Source organism: Uloborus diversus, chromosome 1 (assembly GCF_026930045.1).
Source record: "Uloborus diversus isolate 005 chromosome 1, Udiv.v.3.1, whole genome shotgun sequence".
Classification (NCBI taxonomy): domain Eukaryota; kingdom Metazoa; phylum Arthropoda; class Arachnida; order Araneae; family Uloboridae; genus Uloborus; species Uloborus diversus.
In genome coordinates this window covers 97,798,122-97,819,797 of record NC_072731.1, presented here as the reverse complement: position 1 = coordinate 97,819,797, position 21,676 = coordinate 97,798,122, and the positions used below count along the sequence as shown (strand labels likewise).

The window sequence follows — 21,676 nt, the reverse complement described above, 5'->3', positions numbered from 1 at the left end:
AAAGAAATAGGGAAAATTGGGTCTTAGAAGTCACTCCTCAAGCATTTAATATTATAATATCATGACCAAAAATCAACATTTCGTGGAGAGTTCATTCTTTAAAAGAATTTATTGGAATAAAACGTTGTTACAAGTGCCAAGGTTATGGCCATATTGCCTCAAAATGCTTTTTAGAGGGCATATACTGTGGATTTTGCTCACAATCCCATAATGTAAACGATTGTGATTCACACAACGCTAGCTGTATTTACTGCCATATTTATAATAAGAGGAACAAAACTAATAACAATATTGAACACCCACCTTCTTGCACTGATTGCCCTTGTTACCAAAGAGATGTTGCTCTCTATCGTAAAAATTTTTGCTATGTCTAGTGAGATATCAAATTTTTCCTCTAACCCTTTGACTTTTAGAGATTTTTCATCATTTTCTCATGCTCCTTCAACGCTTCTTAACACTACAACTCAAACATAAATTAAATTGGTTCAAATCAATTTACAAAGAGCATATGCACCTATTTCCAATTTAACTATGTTCGCAAATGAAGAAAAAATTGATATTTTTCTGGTCCAAGAGCCATATTTGCACAATTCAAAAATTTCGGGTATCCCATTATCTTGGGGAAGCATTCTTTCCAATAGTGGCAGGGCAGCGATTGTCTTTGCAACTAATCAAATTACTCCGTATGTAACATTTGTTTCTTACGATTTTGTCTCAGCAAAAATTTAGCTAAATAACTGTACTATAATTTCAATTTCCACCTATTGCTCTCCTTTGGAACCTCTTGAAGAACTTTTGATTGAACTTGATGATTTCTTAACTTCAACTTCTCCAACACCTTTAATTCTTTCAGGTGACTTTAATGCTAGATCAAGATCTTGGGGGTATCCACATAACGAATCAAGAGGTGAATTATTATTAGATTTCATAGCAACCCATAACTTGGACATATTCAACAATAGAAATTTTCCTTCGACTTTTCAGACTCCACATGGAAAAGGTTGGCCTGATTTAACGTTCGGAAGAAACTTTCGCCTCCCTATCTTATGGTCAATAAGTCAAGAAATTTCTCTAAGTGATCATAAATATATAATAGTTGAAATCCAAGCTGCTTTTTCAAAATCTCGCTTCATTAGGTATAAAAACTTCATACAACACAGCTAAATTTAGAAGATGCTTAAAACAAAAAATACCACCAATAATTCCAATCTTATCAACAATTCAGAATACCACTGAACTTGATAGTTACGCATCTGCTTTAGTACAAACAATGCAAGAATGTGCAAATGACTCCTTTAAAAAGAAATATTTTGCAATCGCAAGTCCAGCAACATGGTGGCACGAAGGCCTTTCTTCACTAAAAAATCAAACTAGAGCAGCAAGAAGAAGATTTCAACACTGCAATGACCCAAATATGCTCATTTACTATAAAAATATTTATAAAAAAATATTAGCAAAATATAAAAAAGACATCCGTCTTTCCAAAAGAAAATCTTGGCAAAATTTCTGCACAAGCAGCAATAAATCTTTTGGGAAACCATACAAAATAGCTTTCGGCAAGTATTTTACTCCTGTTCAGATGCAATTAAGATTTCCTCAATATGAGACAGAAAACTCTTTTCTTCAAGATCTTTTAAATCATTTTTATCCAGCCTCTCAAGATTCTTCAGCTATCCCAAGAAATAATCATAGAAATATTTTGCATGGATTATCAACTCCCTTCACAATAAAAGAAATTGATTATGCATTTAAAATTATTCCCAAAACGAAAGATGGACTTGACGCAATTATTTGGACTACCTTTCATGAGACTTTTCCATTATTTATTATTATCAATTTATTCAACATCTGTTATACTCTAGGTCATTTTCTAACTTTATTCAAAGAAGGCGTAATCATTTTGTTCCTTAAAGATGGGAAAGACCCAAGAGAATTCTCTTCTTTTCGCCCTATTATACTATTACCCACTATCTCGAAAGTCTTGGAGAAAGTCATGCTTTTTCGGCTCCAAAGTTATTTAACCCTTAACGGATATCATCATCCAGATCAGTGTGGTTTTGTACCAAGAAGATCCACTGAACATGCTTTAGCTAATTTTTATTCTAACATTCAAAATGGTATTCGTTCCGGGGAATTAATGGTTGCAATATCAATTGATATTGTATCAGCATTCGATAACCTGCCCTGGACCAAAATTTTATTCTATCTGCTTCAACCCATTCCTTGCCCCGGCCGATACAGGATCGGCCGCGCAGTTTGTGTTAATACTGCCCCGGCCGATTCAGGCTCGTCGCAAGAAAATGGTTCCTAACTGCCCTCGACGATCCTGTGTCGTCACGGCGTTTTTAGCAGTTTTTGCTTCGGCCGAATATGTGTCGGCGATCCTTCCAGGAGCAGAACCCTGTTATTGCGCTTCTCTGTTGGGTTCTGGAGCTTTTAGGGGAGCGGTAATCAAGCTCTTTTCTTAGACAAAAGGGATGTAACTTATAGTATTTCACAGAACTTGTTGTAATTTATTTTATTTTACTAAGATATTAACTTTTCAAGTACTCTTTGATCGGACACGTATAATGCTTCAAATAATCAGGCATTATATTTTTATCTTTTCGTGGAAGCTTTGTTTCTTAGCATTCTGGCATTTGAACTCCTGATGAACAAGTGTGAAAATATTTCCTTACATATTTATCAATATTTCTATGCCTGAATAAAGCAAATAAACAGAAATATGTTTTTCTTGTTATCAAAAATCCACCTTCTTACGCAAGTATCCTTCACTAAATTGTTCATAATCCTCAAATTTTATAATTTATTTTACGCAATATTTTTTTAAAAATTATCTTACGTATCTTAATTTTGTACGAGTACGTTTTTTTTTTTATTATTATAATGTTTACTACGCTTTTTATTTATTTGTATACTATTATTATTTTTAGTGCTTATTTATTTTTAAATCATGATATTTTGAAACGTAAATTATATCTTTTTATATTCGCGGCACCCTTTGATGGATTTTTAGTGATACGGTTTTGAATATTTTTTATTTCACGAAAAAAAGAAAAAAAAAGACGACCGCATTGACTATACGTAAAAGTTGACTATGTAAAACATAAAACAGATACGACAGTACGAATAAAATGATAATATCTTGAGTTCTTTTTTTGTACGCTTTACTCATAAGAAACAAAACATTCCTTTTCTCCCATTCTTTTTCAGATTTTATTTATTGTCTTAAAATAGCTCCAACGTTTTAATTGTACCTTCTTTTATGAGATTTTAAAAATATAAATTAAATATTTGGTTTCTTTTCAATAATCAAATTGCCATAATTAGTAAATAATCCTATGAAACTAACTAAAATTTATCCAAGTATGTTTAAAAAAAAGATTTAAAATCCGACTCGATTTCAAGCAAGATCTCCTTTTTTTTTCCTTCTGAAGAAATGTTCCGTCATATAAGCATAAAAGCTTGCTTTGAAATTCCTTTCTGAGCTAAACTGTTTTGTTGTAAGAAAATAATGTGGAAGGGTTGACCACAAAACACTAAAACCTTCTGACCATTCTTTGAATGGAACTAACTTGCTCGGATGTTTGCAAAGAGGGTCCTTGGAGAATACAGACCTCCCAGTCGGTCTAGTTATTCCTCTCTCAGCTGGGGGCTTTTAGTTGCATGCACAAAAGTATCCTTTAGGGAAATAGGGGATTAGCCGCAAGTTTTGATCTTTTGTAATCATTTATCTTTAAAATACTTCCCACGCTTGAGCAACTGATATCTGGGCATTCAGAAGGGATTTAAAAGTCACCTGAATTACGATAAAAGTCGACCATAGTCCTGCCATCAAAGGGTTCTGTGTTTATTGGTCGTTTTGAAGTGTCACAATAATCAAAAGGCACCGAAGAATACTTTTTATCCTCTTAGAATATCATTCCCACACTTAAAGCGTTTTTGTCCATTCAGCGTTTTGTCCGCTTGCTCACACGTTGGATCGATCAGTCAATTGTTTGAAGAATGTTTTGTTGAGGCCTTTTGAAAGATAGATCATCTTACGTTTAACAGTAAAAGAAAAAAAAAAGATATACTGAGATAAAAGCAAAAAGAAAAATAAATTAATAAAATAATTAGTGTTATGAAAATAATTTCTTTTCGTCCAATCCTCTATTGTTTCTTATTTTCCTGTTATGTACTGCGTAAATGTATGAATATTTCAGCACATATTAGCAACCTTGTATTTTATTGCACTATTTAATTCAGCGCTTAAAAACAAATAAAGCGAAGCGATTTTCGAATGCAAGCTGAACAGCAAAAACAACATTAAAATACCGATAGCAAAATGGGGAGGAAAGTGTTATTACAACGTAGCAAAAAGCAACTCCGTTTCGTTATCTGCGGCATGCGCGTTAAGGGTTTTCGGGCTGGTCATCGAATGGGCTATAAAAATATTTATAAAAAAATATTAGCAAAATATAAAAAAGACATCCGTCTTTCCAAAAGAAAATCTTGGCAAAATTTCTGCACAAGCAGCAATAAATCTTTTGGGAAACCATACAAAATAGCTTTCGGCAAGTATTTTACTCCTGTTCAGATGCAATTAAGATTTCCTCAATATGAGACAGAAAACTCTTTTCTTCAAGATCTTTTAAATCATTTTTATCCAGCCTCTCAAGATTCTTCAGCTATCCCAAGAAATAATCATAGAAATATTTTGCATGGATTATCAACTCCCTTCACAATAAAAGAAATTGATTATGCATTTAAAATTATTCCCAAAACGAAAGATGAACTTGACGCAATTATTTGGACTACCTTTCATGAGACTTTTCCATTATTTATTATTATCAATTTATTCAACATCTGTTATACTCTAGGTCATTTTCTAACTTTATTCAAAGAAGGCGTAATCATTTTGTTCCTTAAAGATGGGAAAGACCCAAGAGAATTCTCTTCTTTTCGCCCTATTATACTATTACCCACTATCTCGAAAGTCTTGGAGAAAGTCATGCTTTTTCGGCTCCAAAGTTATTTAACCCTTAACGGATATCATCATCCAGATCAGTGTGGTTTTGTACCAAGAAGATCCACTGAACATGCTTTAGCTAATTTTTATTCTAACATTCAAAATGGTATTCGTTCCGGGGAATTAATGGTTGCAATATCAATTGATATTGTATCAGCATTCGATAACCTGCCCTGGACCAAAATTTTATTCTATCTGCTTCAAACTAACTGTGAATCATCAATTTATAATCTTTTTTCGAGCTTTCTCTCAAATAGGTTCATTTTCATAAATTCCACAAATGGTTTTCCTAAAATTCCACAAACAAAAGGTTGTCCACAGGGTTCTTGTAGCGGTCCCGAGCTATGGAGTTTAGTGGCAGCCTCGCTGTTATCAGCTCCACACTGTAAAAAAAATCCGAAACTTTACTGGTTATTTCCGTGGAACGTGTCGGGATTTCGGAGGTTTTGACCTATTTCCCCATAAAATCCAGTATCTTCGCCAAAAAGTTTCCTGAATTGCTAAAAGATGCACGAAGGCAGACTTTCCACTGGTGTGAAAACTATTTTTTGCTACCAGTTTAAAGATTGACTGAGAGTGTTTATTAAGTGTATTGGCTTTAGCTTAAGTACGGCTTGTTCGGATTGACTAAGTTCCCGAAGGGAACAAATAAGTCACTGGACAGTTGCAGCTTTGCGAAGCAGGAATTGCAGGCAGGACTATGTTTGGTTCTTGCTTGCAATTTTCGCGTGCTTTGGCCATGGTTGCTCTAATGCTTCTAGAGCTTTCTTGGTAAATAAAGGAAGCTCTATTTGATGAAAGTAAACCTACTAAATTTTTCTAGAAGGTTCTCGAGACATGATTGACTTTAACAAGGGAGATTTCCAACAATTCAGAAAGTTTCAAGGATAATTTCAGAAAGGTTACTGACTTTTATCAGAAAACGTTCCTGGTTTTTGCAAGATATGTTACTGACTGAAATTGGGCACATCAGCTGCCTATTATTTTCCAGGAACGTTTCTGAATCGTTTTTACAGTGCATGGCCGGAACACACTAAGGTGCAAGCCTTCGCTGATGACTTTCTCCTTTTAGTCTACGGACGCATTAGGGAACTTCTTCAAGCTAATGCCAATTTTTCTCTCAAAATCTTCCATAATTGGCTCCTAGAACATAATCTCAAAGCTTTAGAAAGCAAAACTATGGCTCTTCCTTTTAAAGTTCCTCGCAATCTGTTTCGTCCCTCCATTTTACGTCTGGGTGACAAGTTTATTAAACGAACAAAAGTTTTAACCCACTCTTTGCCCCGGCCGATACAGGATCGGCCGCGCAGTTTGTGTTAATACTGCCCCGGCCGATTCAGGCTCGTCGCAAGAAAATGGTTCCTAACTGCCCTCGACGATCCTGTGTCGTCACGGCGTTTCTAGCAGTTTTTGCTTCGGCCGAATATGTGTCGGCGATCCTTCCAGGAGCAGAACCCTGTTATTGCGCTTCTCTGTTGGGTTCTGGAGCTTTTAGGGGAGCGGTAATCAAGCTCTTTTCTTAGACAAAAGGGATGTAACTTATAGTATTTCACAGAACTTGTTGTAATTTATTTTATTTTACTAAGATATTAACTTTTCAAGTACTCTTTGATGGGACACGTATAATGCTTCAAATAATCAAGCATTATATTTTTATCTTTTCGTGGAAGCTTTGTTTCTTAGCATTCTGGCATTTGAACTCCTGATGAACAAGTGTGAAAATATTTCCTTGCATATTTATCAATATTTCTATGCCTGAATAAAGCAAATAAACAGAAATATGTTTTTCTTGTTATCAAAAATCCACCTTCTTACGCAAGTATCCTTCACTAAATTGTTCATAATCCTCAAATTTTATAATTTATTTTACACAATATTATTTTTTAAAATTATCTTACATATCTTAATTTTGTACGAGTATGTTTTTTTTATTATTATAATGTGTTTACTACGCTTTTTATTTATTTGTACACTATTATTATTTTTTATTACTTATTTATTTTTAAATCATGATATTTTGAAACGTAAATTATTTGCGGCACCATTTGATGGATTTTTTAGTGATACGGTTTTGAATATTTTTTATTTCACGAAAAAAAAAATGACGACCGCATTGACTATACGTAAAAGTTGACTATGCAAAACATAAAATAGATACGACAGTACGAAGGAAATGATAATATCTTGAGTTCTTTTGTTGAACGCTTTACTCATGAGAAACGAAACATTCCTTTTCTCCCATTCTTTTTCAGATTTTATTTATTGTCTTAAAATAGCTCCAATGTTTTAATTGCACCTTCTTTTATGAGATTTTAAAAATATAAATTAAATATTTGGTTTCTTTTCAATAATCAAATTGCCATAATTAGTAAATAATCCTATGAAACTAAATAAAATTTATCCAAGTATGTTTTAAAAAAAAGATTTAAAATCCGACTCGATTTCAAGCAAGATCTCCTTTTTTTTTCCTTTTGAAGACATGTTCCGCCATTAAAGCATAAATGCTTGCTTTGAAATTCTTTTCTGAGCTATACTGTTTTGTTGTAAGAAAATATTGTGGAAGAGTTGACCACAAAACACTAAAACCTTCTGACCATTCTTTGAATGGAACTAACTTGCTCGGATGTTCGCAAAGAGGGTCCTTGGAGAATACAGACCTCCCAGTCGGTCCAGTTATTCCTCTCTCAGCTGGGGGCTTTTAGTTGCATGCACAAAAGTATCCTTTAGGGAAATAGGGGATTAGCCGGAAGTTTTGATCTTTTGTAATCATTTATCTTTAAAATACTTCCCACGCTTGAGCAACTGATATCTGGGCATTCAGAAGGGATTTAAAAGTCATCTGAATTACGATAAAAGTCGACCATAGTCCTGCCATCAAACCAGGGCTGCGGAGTCGGAAGGAAAATAGCCGACTCCGACCCCGACTCCGACTCCGGGGTTTTGAAACACCCGACTCCGACTCCGACTCCGACTCCGGCTTTTTTATTTATTTATTTTTCAATTCAACCCCTATCCCCCTTATGAGAAGGGAGGAAAACCTCTATACAGAGATTGAAATATTAATTTGTTTCTTATGAAATTTAAGCGCTGTATTTTTTTTGTAAAATTAAGAAGCATACAACGTCAGAAATTGAATTTGAAAATCAAATTGTTCCAATAATTACGATTTTAAAATTGAAATCACATAATCAGTCTATTGTTAAAAAAAATTGAAAAGGTTTAACTTGCTCCCCATTAATGTTTAACGAATAGATGTTGATCAAATTGTGTGATTTTCAAAAACGCTTTTTTTGCTAAGTCAAAAAACCTTTCTAGAGCGAGGGCGGTCCGCTCCGGCCGAGATCCATCTGGTAGGTGACACCTCAAGTATATTTCAAAGTTTATAAAAACAATACACATACAGTGGCTCCCAAAAGTGTTCGTACACTTTGAAATTTTTTAGTAAAACCAAAATAACGCCAAACTGAATTTGAATATGAAGTCCAATATTTTTTCACATCATTCCTATGTCATTATAAATACAACCCAGTAGTTTTTTCAAAATATTGACGGTTCTTCTTTTTGAAATGGGTCAAAAAACGAAGAAACAGAGAAATAACACGCCACAAAAATCATCGTACAATCAAATATTTTCGAATAAATTCATGATTCAAAGTATCATATGCCGTTTATTTAATATTTTTGCATTGTGTTGACCCTTAAAAGTCATTTGGCTTTAATTTTTTGTTTATTTATTCCTTAATATTGTGCTTATTACTTTAAAATGGCTGGCATTCGTAAAAAACAACAAACACCATTCGAAATTCGATTTTTTTTCCTCACGGTAGCGGTAAATTGGTTTAAAATGTCTCAAAATTAGATATTTGATACCATTCCATAGTAAAGTTCTAGATAAAATGCTTTAAAGAAAAGAATCGGACCGAAAACAAGGTAAGAAAAGGTCACCTGGCAAAGTTAACAAAGCGTGATCGGAGATTTAAAGTTAAAAAAATTATGAAAAATACACATTTGAGTGCTGTAAATGTTTCTGCAGAGTTAAATGAAAATTTTACATTTAATTTTCACCTAAAATTGTTCACCAAGTTCTCTGATTAGCTGGATTAAATGGGACCTCTTCCCGCTGAAATTTTCTTGGTCGTGAGAAAAGCAGAAAGCTTACGCTTTTCGTCGCAAAATCAATGATAAATAAGCTCAAAACGTTTTACGATTACGTCTTACTTACAGATAAAACTGAATTCAACATTTTTGGTTAAATTGTTGTATAATTGTAAGTAGAAGAAAAAATTTGGAACTTAATCTTAAGAACTTAGTTTTATCAGTTAATCAGGACGGTGGAGGTGTTATAGTGTAAGGGTGCATATCAGCATCAGGACTTGGTAGTTTGGAATGTTTTGATAAAATAATGAATCATGCTGTTCTTTTAAATATTTTAAAAGCCAATTTGAACTCGAGGCCAAAAATTTGGTTATTGGAAACAGCTTTGTTTTTTATCAAGACAACCATAAGAAGCACACGGTATCCAACGTTTGCGTCTAGTGCCTCGAAAATTGTCGAAAAGTTTAGAAAATACCCCCTCAATCTCCAGATTTGAACTTAATACAACATATTTAGAGATATTTGGTGGCTAGATTACGAAAACACGGCTTTGGAACGAAAATAGAGCTAGAAACAGTAAGACTCAAAGTGTTGTTGAACACTTACTCAGAAATTACGCAAAAAAAGAAAGAAAAAAGAATAAAATCTATTCCCAGGCGTTTAAAAGGTGTTGTTGATACTGCATGATATTCTACTAAATAATAACTTAATAAGAAGTTAGATTATTCAATAATATATAGGCATTTTTCAAAGTGTACGAAGACTTTTGTGAAATAAAATTTCCGGCACTTTTTGGTTTTTGATTTTTAAAAAATTAAGTTTTAATATTTTTAAAAAAAATTTCAGGTAGTTTTGTTGAAAAATGATCATAGATCTTATAATTAAATCCCTATTTCGAAATATTAATTCTAACCAAAGGATAGGGGCCTATTTCATTGAAAGTCGTAGGTGTACGAACACTTTTGGGAGCCACTGTACTTCAATTCTGAAAAAAAAAATCCCCAATAAATTTGAAATTATATTTCATCTATAAAATTTCAACGAAAATAAGGCACTATACTTGTATTGAGGGAAAATATGGGGTACATGTACGCTTGGAGAAAATTTTACAGAAAATGCGGCAATATACAGCTTTGTACAAATAGCTTTTCTTTTTCCTATAATTATTCCCTCAATTTTTAATTTTAATTTTACTGGCTGCTTTAGAATTAATCTTGAAATGAAGATTTTAAGATTAACTGCAATTATTTGAGTGTTGTAACCAAGATATTTGTTCTATTTCATACTTTTGTTGAGAATCAAGCTTGTAGATGTTGTCCTTAAATTGAAAAGACAGATATATTTTATCATGTCTTTTAGATTTGCGCCTTTGCACGCCAACACTTAGTTGAATTACAGAACACCGTAAGATACCTCTCGAACTACGGGCTCCAACTTGCTCAAGGGGTACATTCCTTTTACAATTTTATAACTAAGGTCGAAGTAAAAAAAATGTTATTATTGTTGTTTTAAAGTGATTTAAAAAAATTTTATTATTGTTGTTTTAAAGTGATTAAAAAAATATAAAATGTTAGGTAAGAAAACCGTGCTCACAGTTGCTATTATTTCAAGAGTGTTGAAAAACAAGCAAACTAGGTAACAGCGTAGGTGGCTATTACAGAAAATACGATGAACAATCAAGCCAGCTGGTTATTAATGACAGTTGTTTTCTTATTAGTAGGCTTTTATACATGTAATCGAATCAACTGGTAGTCAGTTTTTCAAAAAATGCCAGGAGAGTCAGCGAAAATTAAAGAAAAAAAAATAGACCGGAGTCGGAGTTGGCATATTTTCTACCGACTCCGACTCCAACTCCAACTCCTTTACGCCAAAATCAGTCCGACTCCGACTCCGACTCCACAGCCCTGGTTTTGAAGTGTCACAATATATCAAAAGGCACCGAAAAATACTTTTTATCCTGTTAGAAAATCATTCCCACACTTAAAGCGTTTTTGTCTATTCAATTCGCTTGCTCACACGTCGGATCGATCAGTCAATTGTTTGAAGAATGTTTTGTTGAGGCCTTTTGAAAGATAGATCATCTTACATTTAACAGTAAAAGAAAAAAAAAGATATACTGAGATAAAAGCAAAAAGGAAAAATAAATCAATAAAATAATTAGTGTTATGAGAATAATTTCTTTTCGTCCAATCCTCTATTGTTTCTTATTTTCCTGTTATGTACTGCGTAAATGTATGAATATATCAGCACATATTAGCAACCTTGTATTTTATTGCACTGTTTAATTCAGTGCTTAAAAACAAATAAAGCGAAGCGATTTTCGAATGCAAGCTGAACAGCAAAAACAACATTAAAATACCGATAGCAAAATGGGGAGAAAAGTGTTATTACAACGTAGCAAAAAGCAACTCCGTTTCGTTATCTGCGGCATGAGAGTTAAGGGTTTTCGGGCTGGTCATCGAATGGGTTAAAGTATCTTGGCCTACATTTTAATCAATATCTAACGTGGAATTCCCACATAGATTGGATTAAGCACAAAACTTTCTATGAGCAAAGCTGTCTGCAACGCCTAGCAGGTAGAAACTGGGGGATTCGAATGGCAGAAAGAAGACTGATTTACACTCAAATTTTTGAAAGTACAATACCTTATGCAGCAGGATTGTGGGGTAGATGTTTACCAGTTAAATTCGAAAAGCGATTACTAACTCTTCAACGCAGGGCACTTCTCACTATAAGCATTGGTTTCCTAGGAGGGAATCGCCGACCTTCGGCGTCGCTTCTCGCCGAGAGGAAAACTTGATTCTTCTGGGCATGCGCGCCCGAGCAAAATCGGCGTTGTGAGTGGCGCGCCGGAATCACTTGACTTTGATATCAGCGTCACGCCGAGTAGCGACGTCAAAGCTCGGTGATTTCACTTCTAGGAAACCAGGGCTATAACCGGAGCATACAGAACTTGCTCGCACACCGCTTTGCAAACCTTGACTGGTATTCCTCCAATAGAACTAACAGTAAGGGAAAAAGTATGGATTTGGAAAGTGGGAATAGAATTAGCAGAGATTATTCTAGATGAAACTACTTATTCACCTTTAGGTTTTGAAACTCCTGCACCTAAATGGTTTTCCGATTCACATTTACAAATCAAAGAATATCCAATCTCAATAAATTCCAATTCTACAAATTTTTCCTTTCATCGCTTATACACAGATGGTTCTCGCACTTCCCTCGGTACAGCATCAGCATATGCTTATTTTGAGGGCGAATCTCTTTCATCGTCTTGGAGTATCCGACTTCATCCGATAATAGTATTTTTCAAGCAGAATTATTTGCTATTCATCAAGCATTAAAATTCTCGGATTCACTTAACGCTGATTCCATTCAAATTTTTTCGGATAGTCAGTCTTCTTTCATAGCAATTAAAAATCCTCTTCAACGGAATAAATCAGTATCTGATATTCAACAGTCATTATTAGGTAATTCTTCTGTCTCAATTCATTGGGTAAAAGGGCATTCTGGGGACGTCGGCAACGATCTGGCTGATCGCTTAGCAAGAACTGCAGCTGACGACCCGCAGTTTCCTTATTCATCTATTCCTCTTCCAAAATCTTCACTAATTTCATACATTAAAAAACAAACATTAGATGACTGGCAATTTAGGTGGAATGAAGCGGATACTGGACGAAGAGTCTTCGAATTCTTCCCCACCGTTCGTTTTTCTCCCTGCATCATAAGTAGGTTTGAGACAATTTTCTTTTCTGGCCATGGACCATTCCCACAATATCTTCACAGATTTAACCTTTCTGATTCTGCTAATTGCTCTTGCGGCAAATTAGGTTCTCCGGAACATTACATTTTTTTCTGTCCACTAACTTCGCATTTGCATATGAGACGTAATCATAGTCTTTCACTCAATAAAAACATATTAATTGCCTGTTCACAACATCATATATGATGACCCGCATCAGACTTAACTCAATTTTCAGTCTATTGTCTAATGAAGGCTTCATGTTTCAAGGCGTTGATTAATACACACATTTTTTCTTTCTTTAATAGTTAATACCGTTTAAATTCAGGGTTTTTTTCTAAACTTTAACACGTTATCTTCTGTAACGCAACAACTCTCTAATGTGGTTTATGTTTAATTTATCATTGTAAAGCTTTTATGCATTGGTTTTGTCTACTTTATTACATATAATAATGTTAAATTACCAAAATTTTTGTCAAAAGCAAATCAAAATTTTAACAGATAACAATGTATTTTTCCCGTATTTTTATGTTATTAAATAAAGTTCCTCAGAGACCTACTTGCTCAGATTTATCTATCATTTAAAACCGATAAACCAAGTAATTGGTAGGTGCGGGTGGTCTCTGTGGGTGTCAAATGCCTCCTAACAAAGTTGTATTTTTTTGCTAGAATTCCGTTTCTATTTTATTCCTTTCATAATTGAAGGGTTTGGGGGATGAAGGGGCTATGTTACATTTTTTTGAAAAATCAATCTAATTCAGTAGATGAAATAGTTATATGCAGAACTGTTATGTAACAAATTCTGAATATTTCAACACAGCTAGAAACAAATATATGGAGAAGATGAAGGGGTTATGGACATTTTATTGCTAAAGCCATAGAGGAAGAACGGGTTATATGCCCTTAACCTCTTCTTTCAATGGAACCTGAACTATTCATAGTAACATAACCCCTTCATGTATTCAGCAGGTGGGTGTTATAATAGGTCTGAAATATATTTGCAGGACTTTTTCCTGTTAAAATCAACTGACTCTAAAACTTTCAAGTACTAGTCATCGAAAATCCGTACGTTATTCTTCATATTAATAATGAAAACAATAAACATTGACAAACTTCAACTAGCAAACGATACATTAAAAATTGAATTCTTTTACTCAAGTTATTTACTGCAATTAACATTATATCGTAAAATTAATGTTTGCAGGGTTTAAAGTTGGAATTGTTTTGGTTGTTAATGAAAATATAAATTTAAGATACCTCGGTCGAATTTAAACGGTATTGAGAAAACACCAATACATATATTTTTCAGAGCAATATCCGGATATTATTGGCGAATCAAGTTTTAAAAAAAGAGTAGTTATAGATATGGGTAGCCATTTAAATAAAACTGATGACAAATGACAAAGCTGAAACTCTTCAACAGAAAAAAAAGAATACTTTAAGGGAAAGCGTGCGTTTTAGAGATGGTGTGAAATGGATCCATGTCGAAGAATTACGGTGTTTACCTTTTTAAAGAATCGTGTAATCCCAACACCCTTTTTAAAGAAGTGAACATATAGCGCTACTTGAATAAAAAGCAAGCTTGGGGGACATTTCCATCTCTCGATTGTTTGAAAAGACAGGGATGTTACCAGATGGAAAAAATATGAAAGACCAGTTTACGATTTATCCCGGAAAAATACCGATCGTACTACAATCTTCTTTTGCTAGAGATAAAGCTGTGTTTTTAGTCAAATATTTCAAGTTATATATGCTAAGATATTTTGTTTTCTTTCTGAAATGGCCCAAATTAGTTCACTTTGTATCCTTTTCTATTGAATCAAATATAGAGCGTTGCAACGATTGAATTTATTTACATTTTGCCTCATTCATTCCTTAAATAATTTACAGATTAAAAAAAAATGTTTGTGGATGAAGGTGTTATGTACAAAAAAATGCATAAAAATATATATTATGGATACAGAAAATAAAACTTGGTAATTAAAAAAATAGGTGACATTAGACTAATTTCATACACTCACTTAACGACAAAACCAGAATACAAAAAAGTTGCAACAATAAATCTCTGAACCAAAATTACGCTAAATTAGGATTTTGTTACATAACCCCTTCATCTTCCAAGTTCTTCAATTGTTATTAGTTTGTTTGTTTTTTAAGAAGAGGAAAATTAAGACCTTTCTTAACATATGAATTAACAGGTTTTGAGGTGAATTGAATGTTCGAATGGAACAACGCTGGATGTTACAAAATACAAATTGTACAAGAGACAATTTTTTTTAAGAGCGCAATTAAATTGGAAACACGGCCAAGAAAATAACACATCCAACGCTGCTCTAATGTAAAATACGTTTTCCACCCAAACAACAAGATAAATCCAAATGTGTTTTATATTTTTAACGAACCAAATAACTTTATTCAACAGGAAACCCACATATACATCCGACGTTGTTCCAGCCAACCATTTAATTATTCTTTGTCGCCAAACTTCATTCGCTAGCCTCTACCCCATAGTCAATAAAAAACCATATAGAATCTTCTGCGTAGGTTTTCATAAATGCGGAAAGCCAATTAATTTACTTTGGTACCCTATCCCACTGAGTACAACGTCACGCTGGACAGACGGATGATAGGCAACAAGTACACCGATGACATACCAGTGGATACAAGATGTTCAGTATTGATGAGTTCCGTTGCGATCTTTGTGGGTTATATTGAGTGGAAGCGTGTCCATAGCATGATTATCGTTTTACATTAAATCCCTCTTTTAGTTCAAATAAATCTTTCTTTAAGCACTTATCAGTCTTTTCTCTTTTGACTGCATGCAAATTTACCATTCCTTTATTTCTGCAAGGAGGTTGTGTGGGTTGAGGAAGACTAAACTGCTCTAGCTGTTTAAATTTTTAAATTGTTTCTCGTATATTTTCAATACCTTTATCCGACAAATTATTATTTCATTTCCCCTGTTTTTGTATTACAATATCATACTCATCATTACAATATCAATTAACAAAACTTATGAATCATTGAGAAGCAAACTGATAATGCCAAAATAAATAATTACAAGATAACCTGTACAAATGGTAGGAGAACCTCTCATCTGCTTTGATGCAAGGGATAGTACTCGTAGCCCCAGTAGGTTTTGTATTACTGCATGATTTAGAAAAAAAAATCAATAAAAGATGTTTATTAAAATTTTGCGCCTTGAGTAAAGTTACTTTTCATTTTTTAAATAACGTTGAACCGAAGCTCGACTGATGCTCAAAAAGTTGTGAGAATATTTGCTAGGGAGCAGCATCAATCTGCTATGACTGTAGGCTCTCCAGTTATAACTCGTTTTTGAAAAAGGGCTCTGCGTCAACGTACTCAATGCATAAAAATACCCCGGTCTGCCCTACACTTTCCTCGGAGATGCACTATTCCTGGTAAATTGTTTGATTGCGATTTTTCAGATTGTTACAAGCCATGCAGAGAAAACTTTTTGATTTATGCTTTGTATCTGTTTCTAAGAATGTTTAAAAGAATCTTTGAGTGCGTAACAGAATTAGATAACGGCAATCATAAAATTATTAAATCGAATTTAATCTAAACACTTTTGAATTTGTCTTTGTTATTTTATTGTTAGCAACATTAAGAAACTAACGAACGCATGCATTGAGAAACTTACAAGGTTACAATGAAACATATTAAACTGGCTCTTTTTAACTACTGCATAGTAAAAGAAAGCATTTTTTTTTCTTTTTTTCCATTTTGCATGCACTGGTAATCTTTCTTTTAGCTTCTTTTGTATTACTTTATATCGAATGCAGCTATATTTTCCTAGCGGTTACAAAAAAATAAAATGGGCAGCTCTTGAGAACATATTTTTGTGTTCTTCAAAAACGGATAAAAGGGATTAAGCTTTTTAAAATTGTAAGTTTTTGTTATAGTCAACTAATTACTCTTTACTTTGTTAGAATTCTTAAAAATACTCCTAAGAAAAATATTAAAAAATAACATTTTTTGCTGCCGCTTTTTAATTATCTTTCGTTAAAATTCAGCCTCTTTTTTTTTTCCCCCGGATGATGCTAATCATGATAATATTGTAGTATATGTTTCGTTGTTACCTCCTCTTTTGTTATAAATTATTTTTACTTTTAGTTTTTGATAAACATTTGCAAGTAAAGACCACATTTTTATCAAAAAATCAATCAAATGTTTTGTTTTATTTTTATATCAATTATTTCATTAAAAAATGTGACATATTTTATTTTTCAAACGAGATTGAATTTTTAAGGTAGGGCAAAAGGATGCATCAAAAAACGCATAGCAAATGCAGATATTTTGTAAAATGTATTTTATTTTTAAGCATTGTTAAATCAAAATACATCACAGCTTCTTTTTGAACCTCCACAGTTTTTTGGGTGACTATCATCACAAATTGGCAAAAAGTACGCGCAAAAAATGTAAACATATAAAAAATAACAATACTAAACTAACTGAGTTTTGTATTTTTTAAAACTCGTTTAACAAGCGAGAATAAATTTCAAAACTCATGCACCATTATTTGCTATTTTGTTGAAATACGTTGTATTTACAAATAGAAATCTATCTCTGAGCGCAAAATATTAAATATACCTACGTGGAGGCAATCAGGTTTTGTACATGATATCAAATGTACATCACCTTGTAGCAAAGACTTTATAAACAGATCGGTCTTGTTTAAAAAATAATCCATCCGTCATTTTTTCTAGAAAAAAAATTGGCGTAAGTAAACTTAAAAAAAAAATGTAATTTTGACATCTTGACATCACGAGTGTGTGTATGTAGGTGTGTGTGTTTGTGTGTGGTGGGTATGTGTGTTTGTGTGTAGGGGGTATGTGTATGTGTGTAGGCATGTGTGTGTGTGTCTGTGTGCTGGCATAAATGTGTGGGTAGTTGTGTGTATGAATGTGTGTGCGTGGGGGCGGGGTATGTGTATGTGTGTGTAGACATGTGTTTGTGTCTGTGTGCAGGCATGAATGTGTGGGTAGTTGTGTGTATGTTTTTGTGTGTGTGTGTGAAGGTGGCTGCATGTGTGTGTGTGTGTTTGTGTTTGTGCATGTGTGTAGGTGTTTGTGTGTGTATGTGTGCGTGTGTGTGTGTAGTTGTGTATGTATGCTCGTGTGTGTAGGACATGGATGCAACCTGGAGACTACTTTCGTTATAGTAGCAGCATCATGAGGAACCGGTGGACGGTGATGGTGCGGAGGGTGGCGGTGAGAAAATAAAATGATAGGACGCCAAAAACAGTGAAACGAAAGCAATAAGCAATCGTGATTGCTCAATAATCGTCATGTTACTACCAGCAGTACTCGTACAGCACACATCCGGGATAAAGATATAAATAAATACTCATATGAAACAAAATAAAAAGTATTGGACATTAAAGTTTTCGCAATCCATAATTGTATTTTAGAAACATTTATTTATTGTATTTTAATGATTAATTAATTAGTTTATTTATTTACTTTTTGAATGTCCGATTTTTATTTCAAACCTTTCTGCTCTACAATAGCCAACGTTTTTAGGTCTTACGACTCTCTAAGAAGTAAAAAGAAATTTATGCTTCGATTTTACCCCCTCCCCCTCCTCCCGAGTCCGAAAATGTTTTGAAAATATAACTAAGTATTGGAGTCAACAGTGTACAAAACACCATATGCGCAAACATAAAAATCGTTAAACTGCCTTAAATGTCGAACATTGCAAACTTGATTAGTTGCTACACTATGAGATTTAGGAGCAAAACAATGTTGGTATTTTTTTCAACATTTTCGTGATGTGACTATCATTTTTTACACGATTAAGAGCACAGGTATTTTTTAGTATTAGCACATTTATTTTTATCTTTGCATTTAAATATTTAAACAACCTTAATTTGCAAGTACATTAGGAGATATTGGGAAATATTTTTTTTAATGGGAGATAGAGTTGACTCTATTTTCAAGAAAGAAAAACATTCGCATAAAAACAGATATATCACCTTGAAAAAAATATTTCAACACGTTTACGCTTATTACTCCAAAAAAAGCTGAGGTAAATACCAGTTCTGTGAAGTGGAAGAGTAGTAGTTGGAATTATTTTGGGGTAAAGGAATCGAAATCGTTGGAAAATGTGCTGACTCCGACTATGAACTTCTCTTTTTCTCAAATTTTCACTGACTCTCCTTGCATTAAAAAAAATACAAATTGGTTTGATGAATGTATGAACAATTGCTAATAAGAAAATAACTGCTATTAGTAACTAGCTTGCTTTTTTTTTTAAATCGAATTTTCCCTTTTTGTTATATACCGGTAGTTTGCTTGTTTTTATAGCTTTCTTTTACTAATAGCAACTGTCAGCAGAGGTTTTGTTCCCGAATATTTTGTAGTAGAAGCAGTTTTTGAATCGGAAGTAATTACTTTTAAATATATATATAATTTTTAATTTTGATTTCAGTTGTAAAATTTTTTAAGAAATGTATCCCTGGGGCAAATCGGTGTCTAGGTGGAAACTTCTGAGAAGCGGTAAATTCAAATAAGTTTTTGCGCAAAAGCACTAATCCAAAAGATCCCATAACATATAAGAAATGTTTTTTTTTTTTTTTTTTAAATCTCAAGACTATTCTGCAAACGTATTTATCATTAAAAGGTATGAAGTAAAATCAGTATATGATTTCTTGATTGCAACGTTCAATATAAGTTCATCTTAAAAATCTATATATTAAGGTTGATTCGAAAGCCACCAATAAAATGTGTTTAATGGCTTTGTTGTTGAAGCTGCAAAAAAGCCCAATGATACCTACAACCAACTCCTCCAGCATCCATTTATCAGCTAATAATTCATTGAAAATGAGATTTACAACTCAGGCTCTAAGCAAGTTTAGCCTTCACAACGGAGAGAAAGGAAATCTTTTGGCTCAGAACTCAAGTTTAAAGAGGGAATCAAGTTTAATTTCAAAAGTTATTTAACAAGAAACCTTTTTTTTTTTGAATATGGTTCAAAACTAAACCTGAAGACAGAAGTAAAAAAAAAATCACTTTTAAGAAAGAATAAAAGTAATTTTAATAAATGTATATTTGAAATATACTGACTTATTAAGGGCCATCGCGAGATACGTCAGAAAAAAGGGTGTTTTGTCAGCACTTAAAAATCATTACTTATAATAAAAACTAAAACGGAAAAATGTCCTCTGTTTGAAGCTCGATTGGTTGTATATCTATCAGTAGGACCTGATTTCTGATCAGGTCGACTAGGAAACAGCTTAGGTTTTCCAATACTTAAGAAAAAGATTTTTTCTAAACCTTTTTTTCCTCCCTACTTAAGGTGTGGGGTTCTCGGCAAACAAATATTTTAATAGAATTTGAGCATCTAAAATTGGCTTTCCTGGTTCCTTTAAGATGTTTATGTTTCTTAAGGCTTGACTACAGATTGGTCCCCTAATGTCTTAATCGGACCCCATTAATTAGAAGCACATAAAATTTATATTGTCACGAGTTCAGTGCAACTTCAAACTTTGTTTAAATGACGACACAGTTCTTGAGAAATCACAGGAAATTTATTCACAACTATGTACTAGAAATATCGTTAAGAACTACTAAATTAACCATATCAATTAAGGCAAATATCAATTAACATCGTAAACTGAACGGTAACACGTATTTACATCAAAATACGAAAAACACAGCGCAAAGGCTAATACACACTTTCCAGCGAAACGGTTGAAACTAGACTCTACAGTTAAAAAGCAAACTGACTCTCTCCTCCATTCACAGGACGCACGGTGATTTATAAACCTAGAGTAGTTTCCACAAAACTCGATACGTTTCTCGAAGTTTTCTTTTTATTCCGTTCACAAATCTTATTTAGAAATGGGGGCCCATATACTTCAGTCGAATATTAGGGGGTTGTATGTACACAATAGAAACTATTTACAGGTTACGTTACTAAGAAAAATTTTAGATGAAAAATAATGGAATAAACGCCAAATTTAACCAGATTACAACAAATTAATCATAAAAATGATCACAATTTACAGAATTTGTAATATTATATATTCGAAGTTTAAAGGAATGCTTGATTCGATGGTTGTTAGGGACTCAGAGAAGATGAACGATATTTGATCTGGGTAAATTTGCCATATTTCGTCCCCTAGTCCAATTTCGTCCTCGTAAGTTTAACTGGTCCGCCACTAGGTGTCACTTCCAGCGTTATTTTTTTTAGTTGCAACTAAACACTACTTACTTGTGGAAGTTTCATAAATCCAGCCCTTTGCGTTGTCGTTTAGGATACATGTACTTATTTTTGAAAAAGTGAGTTAGCATAATAGTATTTGTAAATGATATTTTAAATTTATTAGAATTTGTTAAGTTACTTGTATTTGACAGCCTTGCTTAGGCTAATCTATAAACTAAGTCATATCAGTGCTTTGTACGTTTGTGTTCCCTTTACATAGAGCAAGAAATCGCTATATTGGCAAATAGGTTTTCGACGAAAATAAAAAAATCCTAAATCCAGGTACAAACTGATGATTCGGAGTATATCTTATGCAAAATAGCGTGTTTATGAGGACAAACATGGAGAAATATGGGTACGCGGGCCTCAGTTTGCCTCGTGGAAACACAAACGTGCTTTGGGGCGAAGAACAAAAATAATTCATTTCGTGGTTAAAAAATCATCTTTAAAAAAATCAGATTTTAATGAAATATTTACATTAAAACGAACAATTTGCGAGGTTTTTCAAAAAACAATTCTTTGTCTGTATCTTCTATCATTATTACCTGCTTTTTAAAACATTATTATCTTTATTTTATTTATTATACTTTCAAGTTTAG

General features: G+C 33.3%; 1 protein-coding gene across 1 annotated transcript in view; it reads right to left on the bottom strand.

Annotated features, from left to right (window-relative positions):
* Positions 1 to 761: 761 nt before the first annotated feature.
* LOC129233501 (uncharacterized) overlaps positions 762 to 21,676 on the bottom strand; it is a 54,262-nt gene continuing 33,347 nt past the window's right edge. Inside the window, exon 2 of the mRNA XM_054867550.1 lies at positions 762 to 941. Coding sequence (XP_054723525.1) covers positions 762 to 941 — 180 coding nt within the window. The remainder of the gene's footprint in view (positions 942 to 21,676) is intronic.